Source organism: Leptodactylus fuscus, chromosome 6, assembly GCF_031893055.1.
Source record: "Leptodactylus fuscus isolate aLepFus1 chromosome 6, aLepFus1.hap2, whole genome shotgun sequence".
Classification (NCBI taxonomy): Eukaryota; Metazoa; Chordata; class Amphibia; order Anura; family Leptodactylidae; genus Leptodactylus; species Leptodactylus fuscus.
Window position 1 is genome coordinate 63893125 of NC_134270.1, and position 22876 is coordinate 63916000.

The window sequence follows — 22876 nt, forward strand, 5'->3', positions numbered from 1 at the left end:
TGAGGCAGGATATTCACTTCACAAATACGCTTATGCCTGGGACTGTATTTAATAAAAAGGTTTATTTAACTAAACGAAAAGTCAGTCATTGATAATAAAACCTGCACACAACCTATGGTGAACCCAAAAAACATTGATAATACAGTTTACGCCTCCTAAAATGAATACACCTCATAAACTGCACAGGTGAAAAAGTCCCATCTAAAATCATAACAAATGTGCGACATCTGTTGTTTCACTCACAATAGAGGAAATAGGGAGAGACTGGTCCAGGGACTTATTAGATTATGCCTGCCCTGCTGACAATTCCAGGTAAGGAACATTCCATTAAGACCTCATGAGAAAAAGAGGAATTTTCTCCCAGCAACACCTATTGAAAGGTAGCGTCCTTATGGATGGATACCTGGTTTTCAAATTAACCTAAATCCACAATATGGTAATAATAGCCAACCCACTATAACGCCTCTAAAGGGAAGAGGTTTCCATCCCATGTTATGCTTTTAGTTTTCTTTTAAAACCAAATATAAATCTATAGGGTGTTACCTTCCAATAGGTGACGATAGGAGCAAATCCTTCTTTTTACAACCAGTGAGGTTTTATTTGCATATCCCTTACCCAGAATTCTTAGCAGGGCATGCCTGGTTTAATAAGCCTCTGTACCGGCCTCTCTTTAATGAGAGACATTACTCCTTCTGATCCATGCCGACACCTTTCGCAGCCAGCCAGTACCTTACTCTGTATAGATGAGAGGCAAAAAAACAGCTGTCTGTAGATAGGAATCTCTTCCTTTTTGAGGAGTTCTACTGGCCTGGCTGTTATTTTCAGATTATGCTCTTTGGTTTCTATGAAAACCAGCCATTAATCTATAGGGAGCTACCTTCCAATAGGTGACGATAGGAGCAAATCCTTCTTTTTACAACCAGTGAGGTCTTATTTGCATATCCCTTACCCAGAATTCTTAGCAGGGCATGCATGGTTTAATAAGTCTCTGTATCGGCCTCTCATTAATGAGAGACATTACTCCTTCTGATCCATGCCGACACCTTTCGCAGCCAACCAGTACCTTACTCTGTATAGATGTGTAGATAGGAATCTCTTCCTTATTGAGGAGTTCTACTGGCCTGACTGTTATTTTCAGATTATGCTCTTTGGTTTCTATGAAAACCAGCCATTAATCTATAGGGAGCTACCTTCCAATAGGTGGTGGTAGGAGCAATTTCCTCTTTTTTACCAATGATGTTTCATTTGCATGTCTTTTTACTCACCCTTGTGTTGTTGTCTGCCCAACATGATTCCACTGAAATTGCAGGAAAAACAATTTAGGGACGGCTTGCTGGCAGCCAGTTTACAAACCCATTCATTTGACTGGGTTTTTAAAGCAAACCACCTGTGTCTATATGCATCCTCACCGATTTTATTTGCATGGACACAAAGTCCTGCATGTCCGACTTTGTGTCTGTGCAAAAAAGATGGTTTCACAATGGAGAGGCTGCATACGGATACTCGCGGTTTGTTTTAAAAACCCATTGGAATGAATGGGTTTTTAAACTGACCACCAGCAAGCCGTCCCCAAGTTGATTTTCCTGCAATTTCGGTGGAATCATGGCAGGCGGACAGCGGCACAAGTGTGAACGCCCCCTTGCCTGGGGAACTCATGGACCCCATAGACTATAATGGGGTCCGGGTGGTTTCTGCACGAATCATGCGGTTAGAAAAGTCCTTCACGCAGAACTCCGTTTCGTGCGGAAACCATTATAGTCTATGGGATCCGTGTTTCCTGAAGGTAACTGCTTTTTAATGTGTATAGGTTTCCATTCGGGAGGTCCCCAAACGGACTCCTCGAATGGAAACCCAAATGCAGATGTGAACCAGGCCTAAGAGAAATTGCATTTAGCATCTTGTAAAGCCGGAGGAGCTGAGCAGACTGATGTATAGGTTTGTGGGAACAAACTCAAATAATCTATCATGTATCTTCTGAAATCTCTGCTCTTTCTATATTGAGAAGTCAGGGAGGCGGTCCTATCAGTGATTGACAGCTGTCTCTGTATGTACAGTCATAGAGGAGAGACTGTCAGTCACTGATAGGGCCACCCCCTTATCTTCTTATTACAGATGTAGCTGAGATGTCAATAGTTAAACGACTGGCTATACTGAGTATTTTACCACTTTCCTATGCATCAATCTGCTCCTGTGTTATAACAAGGTGTATGCTGATTGGACAGTATTTTTCATGTGACGGGTTCCCTTTAAAAAGAATGTGCAATTCTTGCTAACTACTCTCTCCAATTAATTTGGTCATAAGTATGCAATTATAAATACATGTATTAGATTGGAGATGTATGTTTTTAATTGCTTATCCTCCTCAAGTCTTCACTTTAATAATATGGTGCACACTGGACACACGACAAGCATGTCCATGTACTTTAGGCCCAGTGACGGTGCAGTTCCTGAGCATTTTAATTTTCTGCAGAATTTCTACAGGAAACAATGAAATTACTGCAAGGGATTTCAGCAGAATCAGCTATAAACTGAAATTTCAGCTGCATCCAATGGTGACTGCAGCGTCCTATGTGCTGCCTGTTACCTTTAGATAACTAAAGGAAGCCACCACATGCAATAATGCTCCCTAAAATGGTATTGGCTGAGAAGAGAAGACCTTTGAAGTATAAATAACCCTGAAACGATGAATTTTTAAGCGTATATTGGATAATACAGTCACTCTTTCTTCAACTTTCTTGTGTATGTGACAAACATAGTCAGTTCAGTTGAATTATACCATAATGATATACTTGGAGCATCCGTCCATAATACTATGATCTGTGAATCCAATCTGCAGACTTGTGCACTGGTTCTGCTGTACTAACATTTATGCACAGCCATGGTTAAGCAAGTCAAAGCTACTGTGATAAGCAGCACTGAAGATTTATAGTATCTGAACCTGCAGACATTGAACGTGTTCCCTAATACACAGTCCTAGTTCACACAGACACCCTATGTGTTAATGCAGAAGGAAAAAGTGAGGTCACCGTGTGTAGTCATAGGAGATGTTATTTTTACGCTGGAAATAACACTCTTCGCAGGAGTTAGCATTCCACAGGCCGCTATTTGCGCTGTACCTGTTCTATCAATATCTTGCGGTTTGGCAGAGCCGTTTACTGGTGGGTGGAACCACTACTTTTGGTAATGTACATTTTTGCCTGACGATGCCAACTAAATAACATATTCCACAATTTAGAGACTGAGGCTAAAGAGCCACAATGTCCTAAGAAGTTGGAAAGACACTTCTTCACCAAGAAACCCTTCAATTATACATTACTCAGGAGAAGCTTTGCCCATGGCAGTGCCAGCTACAATTGCACCAAAATAATGAGTGTAATGCTTTGTTCACACACATCAACATGCCATCAGTCCGTATTAATTCAGTTTGAGACTAAAAACGGACTGATGCACATACTGATTGTATACTGACACTTTTTTATGCTGATAGCAAATGCCTGTGGTGGACCACCTTGTATATTGTGGTGGTTATTAGAGATGAGCTAGTAGTATTCGATCAAATATTACGGTACTTGAAATACTGGTACTCGTGGCTCAAAAAAAACGCTGTAAAATCTGCAACAAAAAAAGTTGCGTTTCCAAAACAAGTGGCCTCAGCCGGAGAAGGCTCTGCACCCAGTAGTATGCAGCACATGGTAGGAAATGGCTTTAGAGTCACCAGCTGGGCATTACAGCTCTCTCCTCTAAAGATCTCAGCAATAATATCATTAAAATAATACACTAAATACTCCATTGTTATAGAGTAATTCTGAACTAAATAACAAATATATACAGTATATATAGTAAGCCTCAGTGTATTCTGACCCTATAGCTTGTAGTGGTTAGTTGACATTACAATTGATTAGATTACACGTATATGTAGATAGACATCAGGGATGTCTTCACTTCTGTATGTATTAAGTTCCTTCATTTTTTATGTTACCTTCAAATAATAAGCCATTCATACAATTATAACATGCCATAATGATGCATGGTTCATTGTCCCTGAGGATATGTATCCTTCTGCATTTCTCTCCTCCAAAATCTCAATGAATATATTCCAGGCATGACTCACACCGCTCTCTTTCTATTTCTTGACCCCTTTATGACTTTGATTACAACCACTGATACAATTTTATCGCCCTTCATCTTTTTTTCCATGTACCCCCTTCTTGTTTGAATTTTTTGCTCTCCATTTTAATTGTTTTCCTTTGAAATTCCACTGCTAATGTTTTGTCTGATTTCTCTCGCTGACCCACCTCAGCGGCTGGCCACTGTGTTTTTTCACGGGAAGCTGAAAACAAAGACCGGTTGTGTTAAAGTTGGGGGGAGGCAGGAAACTTAACTCACAAGGGACCCTCCCAGTTCTGCCTGTCCCAGAGTCCGACTCCAGCATGTGGAATTAAATCTGACAGCCTGTCTGGGACACGTTCTAAGTAATGATTATCTATCTCCTTTTTCCAAGTGAAAGAACCACTATTTTATTAAGTCTACACCAATCTTACAGCCAGTTGGGTTTGATTCTCCATTCTTTAAAACAAATCCTGGATCTGCCTCTGCCAACAGACCAATAAATCTGCTCCTAGATCTCATTTCATGAACTTTTGTTATATAAAAAAGCAGGGAAAAATTATACTACAGAAGCATCATCTATCATCATCCGTCCACCTAAACCTATGTAGGAAGTATAGTTATGGGAAGTCATGCCAAATCAGGACGTGCAACAGATAAGTTCTATAAACATATCTGAGGCAAAGGCAACATTGTGCGGAAAAACAGTTTTTTCATTGCAAATTTTGCTAGTTTTTTTTTTTAGCTAAAACCAGGAGTGGATTGAGCAGAAGGGAGATGTATAAGAGCATCCTTTATATTTCCCATTCCTTTTGTACCACTCCTAGGCTTGGCTCAAAAAAAATATCTGCCACAAAAAATGCTGCTTTGCCACAAAGTGGGGCCTGAGGATGCTATTACATGTGCATTAGCAGTACAAGGGAATAGTTTACATTAGGGAATAGCTTGTACTGCCAATTGCAGTACTGCATGTCTACCTGCAACTTGCAACATGCACGTGTAGGTTTGGGTCACACGATGCACACTCACAATGAGTTAGCCACAGTGTACTCAATGGCAGCTAACCTGCTGCAATACACATAGCTCATCGACATGCTGCGAAAAGAAACTTGATGTTCGACGCGTCTGTAATATGGCAATTTTTGCTTTTGGTTTTACCACTGTTTTTAATCTTTGCAACGCATAAGTTGAAAGCAATGGGAGACCTATGGTGATCCCTACATGAGGGCCACAGAAAAAAATATCCAATTTCAGGTGACATTTGCAACAGCAGCTTTCAGGAAAAAAAGCTTCTGAATTTTCCTGCTGGAAAATCAGCAAATGTGTCCACCATGTGTGACCCCAGCCTAAAGAATCTCTGGTGCTAAATGCATTCATCAGAGCCAGTCATGTGTTCTACAGTTCCTATCAGGACGTATTCATGACCAATAACACATATTGCACAGATTTCAAGCATTATAGGGATTTAGGACTCCTGTAGGCAGAGACACTTTCACCGTCTGAGGTTCTAACAGGGTTTTAATGGTGCATTAAGGCCGGGGCTACATAGCGACATGTAATTGAGTGACATGGAACTGCAGTATTACCTAATGGGTTTATGCCGAAAAAATTATTTATCCTCTATCCTATAGCTGACCAGTGACGGTCTGACTGCTGAGACCCCCACTAATGCTGAGACTGGAAGGTGATTTATTTTCATTGAATATGTAACCAGGGTATACACAGATATACCCCCCCGCCCCCCGCTTCATTCACTTCAATGGGACTCAGCACTCGATTACCTCCAGCACTCACATTGAAAAGAATGAAGGGGCATGTCTGCATCCGCTGCGACTTTATTCTCAATGAGGGTTAAAAAAAACCCCTGTTCTCAGGATTGTTAGAGATCTCAATGGTTGGACCCCCAACAATAACCATTTTATCCTTTATCAATAGGGTAGAGGATAAATAATTTTCATGGCATAACCCAGACAAATAGCCAAAAGTCTCCATGTATCCCTAGACTAAACCAACTCTCCAAACAACTCCAGCTTGCTTTTCTGGAATAGACACAATAATTATTTACATTCAGAGACTGTAACCTGTAGTGACCTAGCCCGGCTCACATAGCTGATGGTTTCCTTTTTTAGACTAGGCATAACTCTAAGGGTAAGTTTACACTGAGTTTTTAGGTCAGGGTTTTGAGGCCGTAGTGCAGTGCATCGGCTTTAAGTCGCAGCTACCCGGTTTTTGGATTGGAACCTGAGGCGGCAGCAGCTTCAGGTTCCGATCCAAAAAACCCAGTGTGAACTTACCCTAATACCTGGGCTACACAGATACTTTGGCTGTGACTCCAATTGCACAACTAAAGATGACCAGTACCAGTACTGATCTAACAATGATGAAGTCACAGGGTAACATAGCGATCTTTGGTAACATGACAGGTGTTGTGTAGATTATGGGGATAACGTCCATCCTTAGGCCGGGTTCACACGATGTCCTGTGGCACGTAGACGCCACGAGAGCTTTTTTTGCAGTGATTTTGCGGGGGCCGCAAAATAGCGCCGCGTATACGGTACTGGCTCCCATTGAAAACAATGGGAGCGTATACGGCCCAAAAAAGCTCCCGCGGCGTCTACGTGCCACATTATGTGCCAAAAGACATTGTGTAAACCCGGCCTTAGGGAGAGACCACCTTTTGTGTAGTCCTAGTCTAAAGGGTGAATTCAAATGCAATATATGTGTTGCAGAAATGTCCATTCATTTGATGTGGGCTATAGAAATCCATGCTCTTTCTCCCAAAACAACTTCATTGGCAACAAATGTGCCGCATATCAATTCAACCTTAGACGGGGGCCATATGTTGCGAACACTCAGCGTTTTGGCCACGGCAGAAACACAACGGCAAAAAATGCTGCATTTACATTACCTGTGTTTACCATTAACGTTCTTGCTAATCCAATCCACACATTGCAGAGAAAAATCTGCAGCGGAAAAGATGCGATTTCAAAAATGCCACATTATACCTACGGAAATGCTGGTGTTTTCCATATAGCTATAATAATAGGAGTAGAAAGTACGCAGAGGAAAAGTCTGTTTTTTGGTGGTGGCTCGCTATGTAGATCCTTAGCCTTAGAGTTAAATGCAGCACTAGCACAAACTTTTCTCCTGCTACTGTGTATATCAGCATGGATTCCAGACTATTCTCCTAAAAAATTGCCTAAACTAGATACAATGGTAATGATCATCTGTATTTGTATTAAGTATTAGATTTGTACAGATTTTCAGCCTTGGTTTCTACACAATTTGTTTCTATTTAGTGACAGCAAGCAGACATGAAAATTGTAAGGACAGAACGCACAAATATTACAAAGCCCCAGAAACCATCACCTTTCGTCAGGACTACGTGCGTGGCAGTAGATTATTTCCATTTCAGCAGAGTCTACATTTCTACACCTCGGACACATTATAGTGATTATGAGAGCATACATTGCAGGGACACTGCCCTGCACATTTCATAGGGGTTGTTGCAGAGATTTCACATTCAAAGTAAAATTCAGAGTGGATATTTTCCCTTTATTTATTATAGAATTACATCGGCCAACATATGGAAACAGTTCAGTGAGAGCTGGTTGTAAAACACAGAGGCTCTATTCATCTCCCTCTAACTAAAATATATTCTAGCGCTAGCAGAACAGTGGCTCTAAAGGTAAGCGCTCTCCTGCCAGCAAGCTGCTTGCCCACTGGAGATTCCTGGGTGGCCGTGTGATGCAGCTAGAAATTGTCCTGAATTTACTAAATTATTATGAGCAATATAGAAAACTGAGAAATATTAGTAGTTGACAATATGGAATTAAGTTCCAGGGGTTGTATGGGTGTACTATTAAATCACAGACAGCATGCCATGTCATTGTAAAGGCCCCCCATACACATTACAGAAAAGTTGGCCAAAACCAGTTGACGACTAGCTTATGTGTATGGACCCTTCCTGACTCTGCCCTGACATATGATTCTGGGGATATTGAATTTCAGTGTCTGATCCTTTTATTTTCCTCAAGATATTCCACTCTTCCCATTGAAACACATACATGCTCAGCTGAACCAAGCTTGTATTGGAGGAGTCAAGAAGATACTGTTGTATATTAAGAGAGCCATACACTTGAGGAACATACGTGAATTAGATGCATCTACTGCACTTTGAGGGCAAACTCTAATCTACACCATATAGGAGCTGGCGCCAATTTTAGCTATAATGTATGTCAGGTTCTGGTGAAAATTATAGGTAATTTGGTGGGCTGTTGGAGACCGCGCACCCTCCCCCTAAGCCCCATCATAACTCATTTTTAAGCAAATGCACCAAAAGTTACAAACTGTGGTTTAGAAAAAGCAATGCACCAAGTTTATAACTTTTATCGTACAATATATGCAAGAAACTGCCTTAAAATATATAATAAATCTGCCTCATAAAGTTGAAAATCTCAGCAATATTTTACCTACATTGATACATTGCAGGAAATTATTAGCACCGGAGAAAGCACATACTGCTGTAGACGTACTTCGCTTACAGAGATGGATATGTATAGCAAAGCAAATGATGAAAAGATAATGTCATATATGGTCAGGAATGGTCTATTGTATGGTATAGTAAAACCTATATGGAATCTAAACCATTCAATAGCAGTTGCACAATAAATAGCAAATTAAAAAGATATACCGTAACTATCATTTTGTACTTTTTAGTCATCGTTTACTGTTATGATGTGAGGAATTGTGAGTCAGTAACAAAGAATACAGAACTTCTTCTAAAACTGCAAAGTTGCTCAGGTCAGCAGGCCAACTCATGAACAATTTCCGGTATTGCTAGGGCCAAGTTGCACATATATCAGTTCAGTGGTGTAAGTAGGAATGGTGGGACCTCAAGGCAAACATTTGACATGGCCCCCCACCTTCCCCGACGTTCAGTGATGGCCCAGACGTCACATGACCCAGGCCAGTGTTGCGACTCATAAGGACGCAAACTCCAGAGCCCAGGAGAGGTGAGTAACAGTGTTTTTTATGTTCCCTTGCCTCTCCTGGACCTCCGATCATTATATTCAGTGGTCTAAAAAGACCCTTGAGTATAATGACAGTGTTTGTGGGTTTGCGAGCCCATGGTCTTACTTATCGGTTCCAGCTCCTGCTCACAGTCGCCTCCGCAGAAGGGGAAGAGCAGGCAGCCATGAGCAGGAGCGAGGATTGGTAAGTAAATTGGGGCCGTTATCTGCTGGGGTCCAGCAGATAACGTCATATTAAAATAAATATATATATATATATATATATATATATATATCTCATAGGCCAGCCATAGGTCCCCTAATATGATGGGCCCTGTGGCTGTTATCCCAGTAGTTACGGCTCTGGATCACCTGTGCTGATCAGATCACAAACTGATGCCCTGTTCACATCTACATTGGTCTTTTCCACTGTTCATCAGAGGACACCAAAAATAACTGAAGTGGTCATAAAATGAACACCAACGGCGTCTGACGAATCTAATAAACTATAATGGAATCCACTTAGATTCTGTCGCAAAGTCTGGCTTTTTACGGGGATGTTACATTCAATCAGTGTAAGATGACAATTTCCAGCAGTTTGTGGTGGCTGTGGGTTTGCAGAATAAGTAATCTCTCGCCGCCACAAGTCCATTGCTCAGCTATGCACTATACATTATAAACTATGGAAGGCGATTTCTATAAAATATTCTAACCTTCCTCTAACAGAGGTTGAAAGAAATCTTTTTGCATTAGTATATTCATAAACGTTTTATATGCGTGAGCAAGACACTTTGTAACACCTTCCAAATCCTAGGGCCTCAAATAAAAATGTTTCATTGTTCAGAGCCCACTACCACCTCCCACCCCCGAAAAAAAAATCTGTTCCAAATAATACAATCAGATAATCAGGGAGCCCAAGAAAAATATTCTAGAACCCGGTTCAGGACTGCTGATAAAAGGGAAGCTAAAACGTAGCGCCATCTGCTGGTCATGTGCGGCATTGGCTTAATCTTTACAAGTGCTACTAGAGTTGTCTAAGGGGCCTCAGAGCAAGAGTGAATTTACTCTGGTGCAGACCGCAGTAAATTTCGCCAAGCTGTATCTATTGGAAACGTAATCTTACGCACTTTTGTAGGAATTAGAAACAGATGACACATCTGAAATGCTCATTTCTGTTAATGGAAAATGTAATGCTTCCGGGGAGACGTAAAATCCCCCGTCTCTCCTGTGCTGCAGCACGTTCTTCAGTGCGCAGCGCAGACACTAGAAGCTGCCTTTCCTCTGAATTTGGCTGCCTTCCCTGGCTGTGTCAGGCTAAAACTTTATTTTCTTAAAACACTCTCTATTTACGTGGGTGGTGTCTGAGTCCTTGGCATTGCATCTCCAGTGTACTCTGGCAATTTTCCGTCCCCATTAACTAACTCATTTCTGGATAAAAGAACCTATTGTGGCGATCAGACATACTTTAAAGACATTAGTCTACATGATCACTCCCCAGCCAAAGAGAACACTTGCTAACATACAGCCCGGTCATATTCAGTCCACAACCGCAAGCCATAACTGCTACAGAATGAAAACTCTTTTAGGCCTTTGTCTAAGGTTATAGTAAAATTTAAGGTTAAAATTTGAAATTTTATCAATAAACTTAAGACAATAAAGAAAAGAGTCACCCATGGTTTAGGGGCTTACATAACTGGAATTCTCATCTAAGGAAAATAGTGCTGACATAAAGGAGACTCTGAGTAAAGAGTTTTTGTTCTGGTGGTATACAGTCCACTTTAGGCTGATGCCCCATGTTGCGGAAACGCAGCTTTTTTTGTTGAAGATTTTGTTGTGTTTTTTTGAGCCAAATCTAGGGGTAGATTGAGCAAAAGGTAGATGTATAAGTGCGTCATATACTGTATATCTCCCAATCCTCTTGTAGCCATTCTTGGCTTTGGATTAAAAAAAAAGCGCTTCAAAATCTGCAACAGAAAAAACTGCGTGTCCACAACGTGGGGTCTCAGTCTCAGGCTACATTGCTATGTTATCTGTTCGTAGTCATGCTTTGCATCTTTGGAGGATTTGGGGCCAGTTTTGTTGGATTAGACATGGTTAAAAGGAATCGAAGCTGTTTCATCATATTTCATCATCCTCCACAGATCCCTCCTATGATGCGGTCCGGAGAGCTGGGTGGGGAAATAACGTCAGTTCATCTGTCACAAAAAGTAAGTGAACCTCCGCTTTCAAATAAGGATACATATCAAAACCTGCATTGCATGAATACCGGAGACTTTGTGGATAATAATGGTAATTCATTTTCCTAAGCACTTTAAGACTAAGGCCTCGAGTAGAGAAAAACAGCTAAAAAAACAAAAAAAATGCAGCAAAATCATGTTGCGTTTTTTTTCTGCATCACTTTTCATCAAGTTTTTGCTGTGTTTTTTTTCTAAATGCTCCCTATTCCACAGCTAAAACTAACAGGTTGTATTTTTGAAAGTGCAGTTTTTACATGGCTCTTTTTTCACTGCAATGTGTGGATGAGATTAAACAAAATCTCGTTCACTTTGCAGATGCTGTAAAATACTGTAATTTCTTCTGCTGAATCTTAGTGGCCGCAGGAAAACTGCATTTCCACAGCGTGGGGCCTTACCCTTGGTTCACATCTGTGTTCAGTAATCTGTTCAGGGGATCCACATGGGGACCCCCGAGCGGACTACCGAACGCATTTGCAAGTGGTGTGCAGTGAAAGCACGCGGACCTCATAGACTATAATGGGGTCTGTGTGCTTGCCGCGAGATATCTACACTAGTCATGTGGACAGGAAAGTAGATTGTGAAGTACTTTCCTGTCCGCATGTTCCTTGCTCAGATCTCACGGCAAGCACACGGACCCCATTAAAGTCTATGGGGATCCGTGTGCTTTCACTGCGCACCGCTTGCCAGTGCGTTTGCTATTCCGTTCCGGGGATGCCCATGCGGACTCCCCCGAACAGATTACCAATGCAGATGTGAACGAGGCCTAAGCCTAAAGGTGTTGTATACTTTCACGGAATAAAATAAAAAACCTCCATTCTTTACATTGCAGCCTAAAGACTCAAAATAAGGGTTAAGCACCACTTTATGAAAATTTAGGTTTTACATTACCTGCAAAGTGGATGGTATTGCGGCTAATTCCATCCACACAATTGTAGAAAAATATCCACAGCGGTAAATTGCGGTCTTTCAATTATAAATGCGGAAACACTGGCATTACAGTGTAATAGGGGTAGAAAGTCCGCAGAGAAAAACTCTGCAAAAATGTAATGAAAATTGCGGTAGAATTAAAAGAGATGCTTTTTTTTTTTTTTTTTTTTGCAGCTTTTTTTTTTTGCTGCGTTTCGCTGCACGGGGCCTTAGCCTAAAAGGGTATTCCAAATGGGACATTTATGGCATATACTGTCCAATAGAGACTCATTTGGGACCCATGCCTGTCTTGAGAGCAGGTATTCTCCAATCCTTTGTTGCAACTGCACGTGTGGCTGATTCCCTTTACCTCTATGGTTCTGAATATTGCTAAGCAGACAGTTATATTCAGAACTCCCATAGAAGTCATAGGAGTGAGCACATATGTGTAGCTGTACAACCATTCTGGCTGTGAGATGGGGGTCTTGCACTCAAAATAGGTGGATATCCCAGAGGTGAGACCCGCATCTATCATATTGAAATAGAGGTATTGTGCCCATCTTCCATATTTTAACAAATTTCTTTGTTCTATCACAGGTCCCCCTGTTGGAGGCACCCAAAATGTGAACAAGAATGCAGAACAGCAGCGCCCACAGCCAGGTATTAACACAGAAAGAGGTATTATAATATAATGTTCTCGTCTTTTGCATGTGTTTTACATTCTGAATCCGAGTATGTCTAACGGACTGAGGAGCTTCTTCTCCTGCCACATACAGAGATCGGATTCTGTAGATGGGTGGAAGATATCACATTTATATCTGGAGTAATCTCCTCTTTAAGTCTACTGTTAGACTGTTAGGGAGTCCATCAGACACTTCTATAGGTGAAGGGCTAGTGGCGTGTATTTATATGCTTGTTCTTTCTTCCAGATCCTTATCAGATTCTGGGCCCTACAAGCAGCAGGTTGGCTAATCCAGGTGAGAATATTCTTACATACCTAGCAATTCCAGATAGTCAGCAATCACTTTAGATTATTTTGATTATAAAATGTTGAATTATTAGACAGTATATAAAATGCAGAATGGGTTCAAAGATGCATTACTCATTTAATCAACCTGACAGCTGTCTCTCTGTAGAAGTCACTGTACTGATCTTCCCAAGCAGCAGATATTAGTGCCCATCTTTGCTGCTGGTGATGTATTGTCCTTAGAAGGTAGACAGCAGTCTTTATCAGGCTTTACTCTACCATTTCATAAGGTTGAATTGGGGACCTGTCAGTGGATATCCGCTTTAAAGGGGTATTCCAGTTTCTTGCTATTTGTATTCTCAGGATAGGTCAAAAATTAGAGATCAGTGGGAGTCCAACACCCAGGACCCCTGCTGATCAGCTATGAGATGGAACCAAGGTACCTGTGCAAGTGCCATGCCCCTACACTATTTACATTGCATATCATATGTTTTATTACCACCATATAATGTAATTAAAACCTTGTCCTATAGAAGTGAAGTGAAGAGGTTGGTATAAATATCCAGCAAGTGAAGGGGTCACGGCTGTCACACAAGGGTCCCAGTCCCTTCAAACAGATATTCAGCAGGGTTCCTAAGAGTTGGAAACCAACTGATCTCTTATTGATAATCCATCCTGAGGATAGATGATCAATAGCAAGGAACTAGAATATCCGTTTTATCATTTAGCACTGTAAAAGCTGGAGATGATCCCATTGCGCTGCAGCATTCATGTAAAGCTAATGGCAGGGGTTTCAGTTTTTACATAGTCTCCCATCATCTGATGCCTAAATCACACTGCCATTACACAGAGGAATAGCAGTTACTTCTCTGAGTGTATAAGGTGCACTGAATAGTAAAACTTAATAGTCATTTACTGAAAGTTCTTCAACTACATCTCTGTGATTCGCATCAACTTCAGGCTCTTCTTCCTGGTCTGGATTAATTCAAAACCTTACACTGCCCCCTAGTGACAGCACAGGTTTCTGCAGCTTCCAACACATTCCTCAAAGTACTTAAGATTACATAAATCTTCTTAGTAAAGTGCTATATACAAAAACATAGTAGAATCTGTTACATACCATAGGATATAGCACAAGTGGCGTGAAAACAGTAAATCCTTCCCTGATCTTACTGATGTTTTTCTGTTTGGTTTCTTGCAGGGAGCGGTCAGATCCAGTTGTGGCAGTTTCTTCTAGAGTTACTATCAGACAGCGCCAACGCTAGCTGCATCACCTGGGAGGGCACAAATGGAGAATTCAAAATGACAGATCCAGATGAGGTGGCGCGGAGATGGGGTGAAAGGAAGAGCAAGCCCAACATGAACTATGACAAGCTGAGCCGGGCACTGAGATATTACTATGACAAAAATATCATGACTAAAGTCCATGGGAAGCGCTATGCTTACAAATTTGACTTTCATGGAATTGCTCAAGCTCTGCAGCCTCATCCCACTGAGACTTCTGTATACAAATACCCGTCAGAGTTCTCCTACATGCCAACCTATCACACTCACCAGCAGAAGGTTAACTTTGTCCCTTCACACCCTTCTTCAATGCCAGTCACGTCTTCTGGCTTCTTTGGTGCAACCTCATCTTACTGGAGTTCTCCAAATGCAAACCTATACCCTAATCCCAATGTTCCACGGCATCCTAACACCCATGTACAGCCACACCTAGGTTTCTACTAGACTCCTCAAACAGCTTGATGTGGATTTATGGTTGTCTTGATGGAATACATCTCATTTTGGGAGTGGGGTAAAAAGTGTCCTTATAGACTACAGAAATTGACCTCAGTGCCATATCAGTATTCATTTTTCTCATCTCCCCTCCCTGCCTTTATGGATCTTTATGAGCCAGTATTATTTCAAGCTTGTTCTTGCCAGGAGATGCAAGACAAATTGCTTGAACCCAAGGATGTGATATGGAAGTGGCGTAAGCAGGACATAACATTGATCCAGGCAAATGATTTGCATCTGACTTACCTTATTTACTTTCATATTGTTTTGTAAGCATTTCTGAACTTTTACAAAAATGTTTTTTTCTAAACAGACGCACTGGATGGCAAAAAGGAAAGGCTTTAAACTAACTGGAATTTCAGCAATATTAGTGGGTACAGTATATTGCCCATAAAAGAAATCAATGTGTCCCCTTTTAAGTGTACCGCCTCTACTGTTAGGGGATGTTCACACTACTGTTATGAACGTCCATTGCTCTCATCCATCATGGGATGAGAGTAATGGACATTAACTGTAGTAGAGTGAGGGACACAGACTGAGCCCCCTCCATATGGAATCTGTTCCCATTGATGTTAATGTAAGAAGGTTCCTTCCATTAACGGACATTAAAGGGATCCTATCATTCAATCACACTTTTTTCTCATTTAACACGTCGGAATAGCCTTAAGCCTTTTGTTGTTTTCTCCACTCCGCCGTTCGCTTGAAAATGGGGGGTTTTGTCGGTATGTAAATGAGTTCTCTCGCAGCACTGGGGGCGTCCCCAATGCTGCCAGAGAACTCTCCAGCGCCGCCTCCATCTTCTTCTGGAACGAGGTTTTAACCGTGTCTTCAACTCCTGAAGAAGATGGAGGTGGCACTGGAGAGTTCACTTGCAGCATTGGGGACGCCCCCAGTGCTGTTTGAGCACTGAGGACCGCCCCCAGTGCCGCGAGAGAACACATTTACATACTGACAAAAACCGGATTTTCAAGCGAACTGCGGCACAGAGAAGACAACGAAAGGTAGGAGAAGAATAGCCTTTCTTAAGGCTATTCCGATGTGTTAATGAGAAAAAATTGTGATTGAATGATAGGATCCCTTTAATAATAGTAGCGTGAACCTACCCTAATCTTGGGAGACCATCAAACTGCCAATATGATTCCATGCAGATAAGACGTAGCCAATGGGTTCAAAATAAAATTGAATGATTATTCTAAAACAGTGATGGCCTATAGTTAAAGGGAGTCTATCATCTCCCATAAGCATATACGGCTTACACTACTGCTGTACAAAGCACAATACCATGATAAACAACATGCCTTTATTTTGTTCTGTATGTTACTTTTGTAGATTTGGACAAAACAACTTTTAAGTCTTATACAAATTAGGTAGTTGGTGCACTGAGGGCGGGCCTTCAGCCCTGGTGGCACTGCTCTTGCTGCTCGACTAGGATAGGTGATGGGAAGATCAACACCTACTGCATGGGGTGGTGCAGACTGAAGATGGTAGGGGTATGAATGGCAACCCCAGTGCACCAACTGCCTTTTTATGTCTACAAATCTACAACAGAAACATACATAACAAAGGTATATTATTTATCATTGTAAAATGCTCTGTAACACAAAGGTGACAGTTTATTATGCTTGGAGGTAGAGTTAGACTCCATATCAATATAGGTCATCAAAATTAAATCAGAGATGTCACCTGCTGATCAGGTATTTGAATGGGACAAAGCTACAATATCTAGAACAGCAGCTTCTAAGTGTATGACAATCTGATGTATGGACTGACCTAAACAATCAAAAGGCTGCAGCATTTACCCAAGTATTATTATAGGATGCCACTTGTCAGATCCCACAGAGGGCAAGTCATGAATATTGTAATCTGTAAAATCCCTATTAGGGCAGGGACACACATGGCATTTCGGCGGGTTAGCCACATGGAATCACTAACAGACATGTTTTGTCAAAATACACAAAATTAAGGGGAATTTCACATTCATAATAATTGGTCATGTTATGAAGCACGGATGGCAGACTGCTGCAGCCTGCCAGACACTGACCATACATAGATAGGAGGTCTGAAGTAGCAAAGACTAATACATAATCATCTATATAATACCCATTCCACGCACTGAACACATATTAGGACCAAAAATAAGTTCCTGAATCTTGTAAATACTGATGATATTGTCCTCTAAACCCGGAGAAATGTATGCAGCCACATCATATACTGTAAAATAACATGAAATACTGTGGAGACTGCTAAATGATCTGAACAATTTGTTATAGACACTATGGGAATGTGGGAGTATTGATGTACAACGATATGAATTAATTTCTATGTGAGATGTAAAACATTTTCACATAACACTTAGTATTAATATTGGATTGCCCATAAAAGAGAACATGCACAATGCTAGGGTCCAGTTAAGAAAAACCAGTCATCACATTGTGTTATGCTGCTGATTAGGGTTGAGCCTATCTTGAAATTTCAGGATCGTTTTTAAAATCCGATTTCTAATCATTTTCCATCAGAACCCGATACCAATTCCGATCCCAATGCAAGTCAATGGGATTTTTTTTAATCATCAAAGATTGGATTTTAAAAACAATCCTATTCACTACACAGCAGGAGTCCAAAAATTGTTTCAATTTTTGGACTCCACACTGTGTAGTGATTAAAAAAAAATCCCCCGGCTACTTAGCCCACCTGGTGTCCGCTTACCTGCACAGATCCGCTGCCGCTCCTCGTTCTTCTTGGTCTCGCCCACACTCTCCTAAGCCACAAGCCTCGCCTTCTCCCAGCATTTCTAACACTAGTCTAGGAAGGCGGGGGTGCACAGGGCACTCTGAAAGAAAAAGAAGAGGAGTGAGAAGAACGGGCAGCGGCAGCACTTCTGTGCAGGTAAGTTGAGCGATCGGGATCGGAATTCCGTTCCCGATCTTTATTAGGTGGGATCGGAACCCAATCGCGATCGTGAAATTTACTCGATCGACGATCGGGATCCGATCTTCTTCGATCCCGATCGCTCAACCCTACTGCTGATCTTCCAAGACACCTGTGACATCCATGACTGAAAATTATACATCGAAATGATAGAAATAGCGTGTATGATTTTCTATTTTATGTCTGTCCTCTCCCATGATGTATCCACATTTCACCACATGGTTGGAGATGAAGCCTGGTTCACATCTGCGTTCGGTATTCCGTTTGGTGAGCAATGAAAGAACACAGACCCCTTCAAAGTAGTTCTTGAAGTACTTTTTTCTCTTCATGACATGCGGACACTGTAGTCTATGGGGTCCATGTGCTTTCATTGCTAACCGGTTTTTAATGCAGTCAGTATTCTGTTTGGGGGGTTCCCTAGCAGACTGAGGGTGGGTTCACACCTGCGACCGGTCTCTGCTTTTGGGTTTCCGTCTTCTGCCGAGAGAAACTGGTCAGGAAAAGGAAACCCAGGCGGTCAGTTTTCAAACCGTTTCCCTTGAATGGGTTTGCAAAGTGACAGTCCGTGAGCGTCTTCTGCATCTCTGCGGCAAGACTGTTTGTTTTTTTTTAACTGGACACAAAGTTGGACATGCAGGACTTCATGTCCAGTTAAAAAAAGTGCAGACACAGATGTGAACCAGGCCTAAGTGATCATATGTCTGTATTTACATACTAGTTGAGTGATGACTATATAGCAGTATGGAAGTGAAGGAGGTAAGGTATGACAACCAGTGGTTTGGGAAGCTGTATGTGATGGAGATAATATAAAGATCTTAGTATACGAGGTGGACACTGGTAACAGGAAGCCTTCGCAACAATCAGGTGACCCTTGGTTCACATTAGCGTATGTACTCTGTATTAGCGTATGTATTCGCGAATGATTCGTGTGTGGAAGTGTGCTGAAAGCACACGGACTCCATTATAGACTATGGGGTCCGTGTGCTTTTACACCACAGCGCTTGCAATTGCGTTTGTATTCCGTTCGGGGGATCTCCATGTGTACTCTCCCCGGACGGAATACAAAAGCAGATCTGAACAGGGCATAGAAAGAGTATAGAAAATAAAAGGGGTATTTATTAAAGCCTTTACCTAAAAAAAAGGCATATAAAAGTTGTAAATTTTGTCATTTGTGCAAAAGTTTTGCAACAGTTCTAACAAAAATTTACAATGATTTACACTAGAAACTGGTGTCTATGTTACAGTAAAAATCTATTGCATCTCGGCTGTTCTTAGTAACTTCCGCAAATGCGATTACCAACAATTTATTCTGAACTGGAGTATTCCCGTTGACGTCTCAAAGTAAACCAGAACCTGTCTCAGGTTATTTAGGCCATTTATCAGAAGACAATCTAATTTTGCTGTTAGCATTTTTATTCTTTTTTATTGTCTATTCAATATAAAGTTGTGTAATGGACAGGCGGGACTAAAGTAAGAGTGTCGTGTCCGATGTGTCTCCCCTCCCCCACCTTTACGGATTCACAGACGCTGAGCGTTTGTCAGTGCAGCATCCACACAAACCACAGGACAAGTTTACTGTATAAATTATGAATTATTTTCCTAGATATCACATAATGAACCTGCTCACGGAGCCCTCAGAGGTGAAAATATATACAGAGCATATAAACAAAACGAGTAGACCTCGGTCGCAGAAATGCAGGGTGTTTTTTTTTAGTTTTCTTACAGAAACGTATTTTGAATTTTGTACAGATGTTTTCTGTTATTTTTCTAATGTTTTTTGAGCGTTTTGTACATTTTGGCTTTTTACCTTTGTATGGATATCGCCTACTCTTTACAATGAAAATAAAATATAAAATAAAGTATTTTCATATTGGTAGATGACCTTTGTCTTGTTCTGTAGCTTTCAATTTAAAAAATGTCCAATATTGGATATATAAAGGTTTCAACATATATATCTGTAAGACACCCCACATGGGCCGGCAGGCTTTAGTTATGGCTGGTGGCAATAGTCAAACACAATGGATACTTCTTTGCCGGTAATAACTGGAACTTGTTTTTACAGTTCTTATGATGCAATGGTCACTTTAAAGGGGCTCTATCAGCAAAATCATGCTGATAGAGCCCCACATATGCGTGAATAGCCTTTAAAAAGGCTATTCAGGCACCGTAAATGGTATATTAAACTACCCCCCCCCCCCCCCCCCGTTTTAAAATAATAACCTAAAAAAGAATGTGCTGTACTTGCGGATCGTGCACGCCGGGCGGGCATTCAGGGTGTGTCTTGATCTTCGTCCACGCCTCTTCTTCCTCCAATGTCCTCCGGTCCCGTCCTCCTCCAGCGCTCGCGAACGGACACTGATATGAAAAAAAATAGCCTGGGCGCATGCGCAGTAGCATGCGGCTTCTCCTACAGCTACTGCGCATGCGCCCAGGCTATTTTTTTTTATATCAGTGTCCGCTCACGAGCGCCGGAGGAGGACGGGACCCGAAGACATCGGAGGAAGAAGAGGCGTGGATGAAGATGAAGACACACCCTGCATGCCCGCCCAGTGTGCACGTTCGGTAAGTAGAGCACATTCTTTTTTAGGTTATTATTTTAAAACGGGGGGGGGGGGGTAGTTTAATATAACTTTTACGGTGCCTGAATAGCCTTTTTAAAGGCTATTCACGCATATGTGGGGCTCTGTCAGCATGATTTTGCTGATAGAGCCCCTTTAAGGCCTTATTTACATGTCCACATTTTACATACGAACCCATTAAATTCAATGTGTTGATTCAGACGTCAATGTTTATTTGCAGGTCGTAGGTCTTTTTACAGATGCTGATGCTTCACATCAATAAAAGTCTATGTGTCCGTAAAAAAAACCCCAAAAAAACCAGATGAAATCTGTGTGCCATCCGTTTTTCACGGACTCAGAGACAAGCTTTTCACAGGCATATGTGAACCTGTGACATAAGCCTAAATGTTCAACTTTCAAGATTAGAACAAAACTCCCAAAGACCATTGCATATAAAAAATAATTTAGATAGGGAAGCATTACTGGAAGCCTAACTGGTGTCAGTGGACCCGTCCATGGGCTTATCTTTCCCCCATCCTGAAGCATATAGCCACCCCGTGGGATGTACCCCTGCAGATAGAACTAATAACACACTCCTGCTTTAGAGGCCGCACTGAAGCCGTGGCCAGTCTGTGCTGTCTGGCCGGACCCCCTGCTCTCCCTGAAAGAGCTGCCCAAAATGTGATGGAGCCATAAACCTGAGCAACGTCTTGGTAGTCCAAGCGAATACAAGGCCTGACCGCCTTATGCTGGCTATACTACTCATCATACCATAGAGCAGGCATGTCAAACTCAGGGTACCCCGAGGGCCACATGAGTAACAAGAGGTTGTTGCGAGGGCCGCACACAGCAGCTAATGTCACACATGTATTTTAACAGCAGTCATGAAAACAAGATATGAAGTAGTAATATGTAACAGCAACTAATATATTTAACAAAAATACAGCAATTAAAAACTAAACATTTGTTATAATTTTTTTCAATCTTTTTTAGATAAGTGGTGATCAGTCAGCCTTGTTCTCTGAGAAGATTTTGTTAGTTTCATAAAAGAAAATTATCTGTTTACATATACACCCTTCATCTGCCCCCAGATTCATGTCCCCCTCCATCTCTGCCCCCAGTTTCATGCCCCCTCCATCTCTGCCCCCAGTTTCATGTCCCATCCATCTCTGCCCCCAGATTCATGTCCCCCCATCTCTGCCCCCCAGATTCATGTCCCCCCATCTCTGCCCCCATATTCATGTCCCCCCATCTCTGCCCCCAGATTCATGTCCTCCCCATCTCTGCCCCCATATTCATGTCCTTCCCATCTCTTCCCCCAGATTCATGTCCTCCCCATCTCTTCCCCCAGATTCATGTCCCCCCCATCTCTGCCTCCAGATTCATGTCCTCCCCATCTCTGCCCCCAGATTCATGTTCTCCCCATCTCTGCCCCCAGTGTCATGCCGTCCCCTCCTTCATCTGCCCTCTGTTTCACGTTCCACCTGTATGTGCACACACATTAAAGAGGACCTTCACAGCACGCGCTGTGCTGTGAGAGCCGGGAGGAACGCCCCCTCCATCTGCTCGCAGTACTCGTCCATAGACGAGCATTATCAGGGAGGGAGGGGGGCGTTCCTCCCAGCTCTCACAGCACAGCACGATTGGCTGTGCTGTGAAGAAGGACGTCTCTGACTGAGTGTCAGAAACGCCCTTCTGACCATAGAAGAGCTACTGTACCGGGACCGTAAGCTCTTCACACTGGGCCCACATCGGGAAAGCCGACAGTGCGCTGAACTCAGCGCACTGTCAGCTTTCCGGCAGTATATAGAACTGCCTTACCTTGTCCGACGATTCCGAGTCCTCACTCCCCCGCCGCACTCTCTCTCTCGCACGCTAACAGTCGTAGACGCGATGTGATGTCATCACGTCACATCATGTCTACACAGCAGCGTGTAGCCGCGTGAGTATTGCACCTCTGCGGCCCGCACAAAAGTTTCAAACTTTGTCTCTAAACTTTAGAGACAAAGTTTGAGACTTTTGTGCGGGCCGCAGATATGCCTGTAAAGGGCCGCATGCGGCCCGCGGGCCGCATGTTTGACATGCCTGCCATAGAGAGTTCTGGCCTCCATACAAACATCAAGCCTCATGCCATCATTTCTTCTCTTCCTCCACCTTCTTACTCTCATCACTCTTACACCTTGTCAAGGTTAAATTTCTCCAGGAGTAACAAAGAGAAGATCTCAATGTATTTGTCACACCTAATCTTCTCCTTCACCTCCTTTTTAAATGGACCCCCAGCTTGGCAAATTGACGGAGTGCATATTGCTGTTTCTCTGGATACACATTCCCTTATGGATGACTGATGTTTGCATGGAAGAGGAGGAGAAACAGTTGGTGATGATG

The 22876-nt window shown here is 42.1% G+C and overlaps 1 protein-coding gene across 1 annotated transcript in view; it reads left to right on the top strand.

The window, feature by feature from the left end:
• The window catches only part of FLI1 (Fli-1 proto-oncogene, ETS transcription factor), a 54790-nt gene extending 39069 nt beyond the window's left edge, over positions 1 to 15721 (top strand). The window contains exons 6-9 of the mRNA XM_075280149.1: positions 11261 to 11326; positions 12860 to 12922; positions 13192 to 13239; positions 14431 to 15721. Of these exons, the coding sequence (XP_075136250.1) occupies positions 11261 to 11326; positions 12860 to 12922; positions 13192 to 13239; positions 14431 to 14957 (704 nt within the window). The 3' untranslated portion in view covers positions 14958 to 15721. The remainder of the gene's footprint in view (positions 1 to 11260; positions 11327 to 12859; positions 12923 to 13191; positions 13240 to 14430) is intronic.
• Positions 15722 to 22876: the final 7155 nt, after the last annotated feature.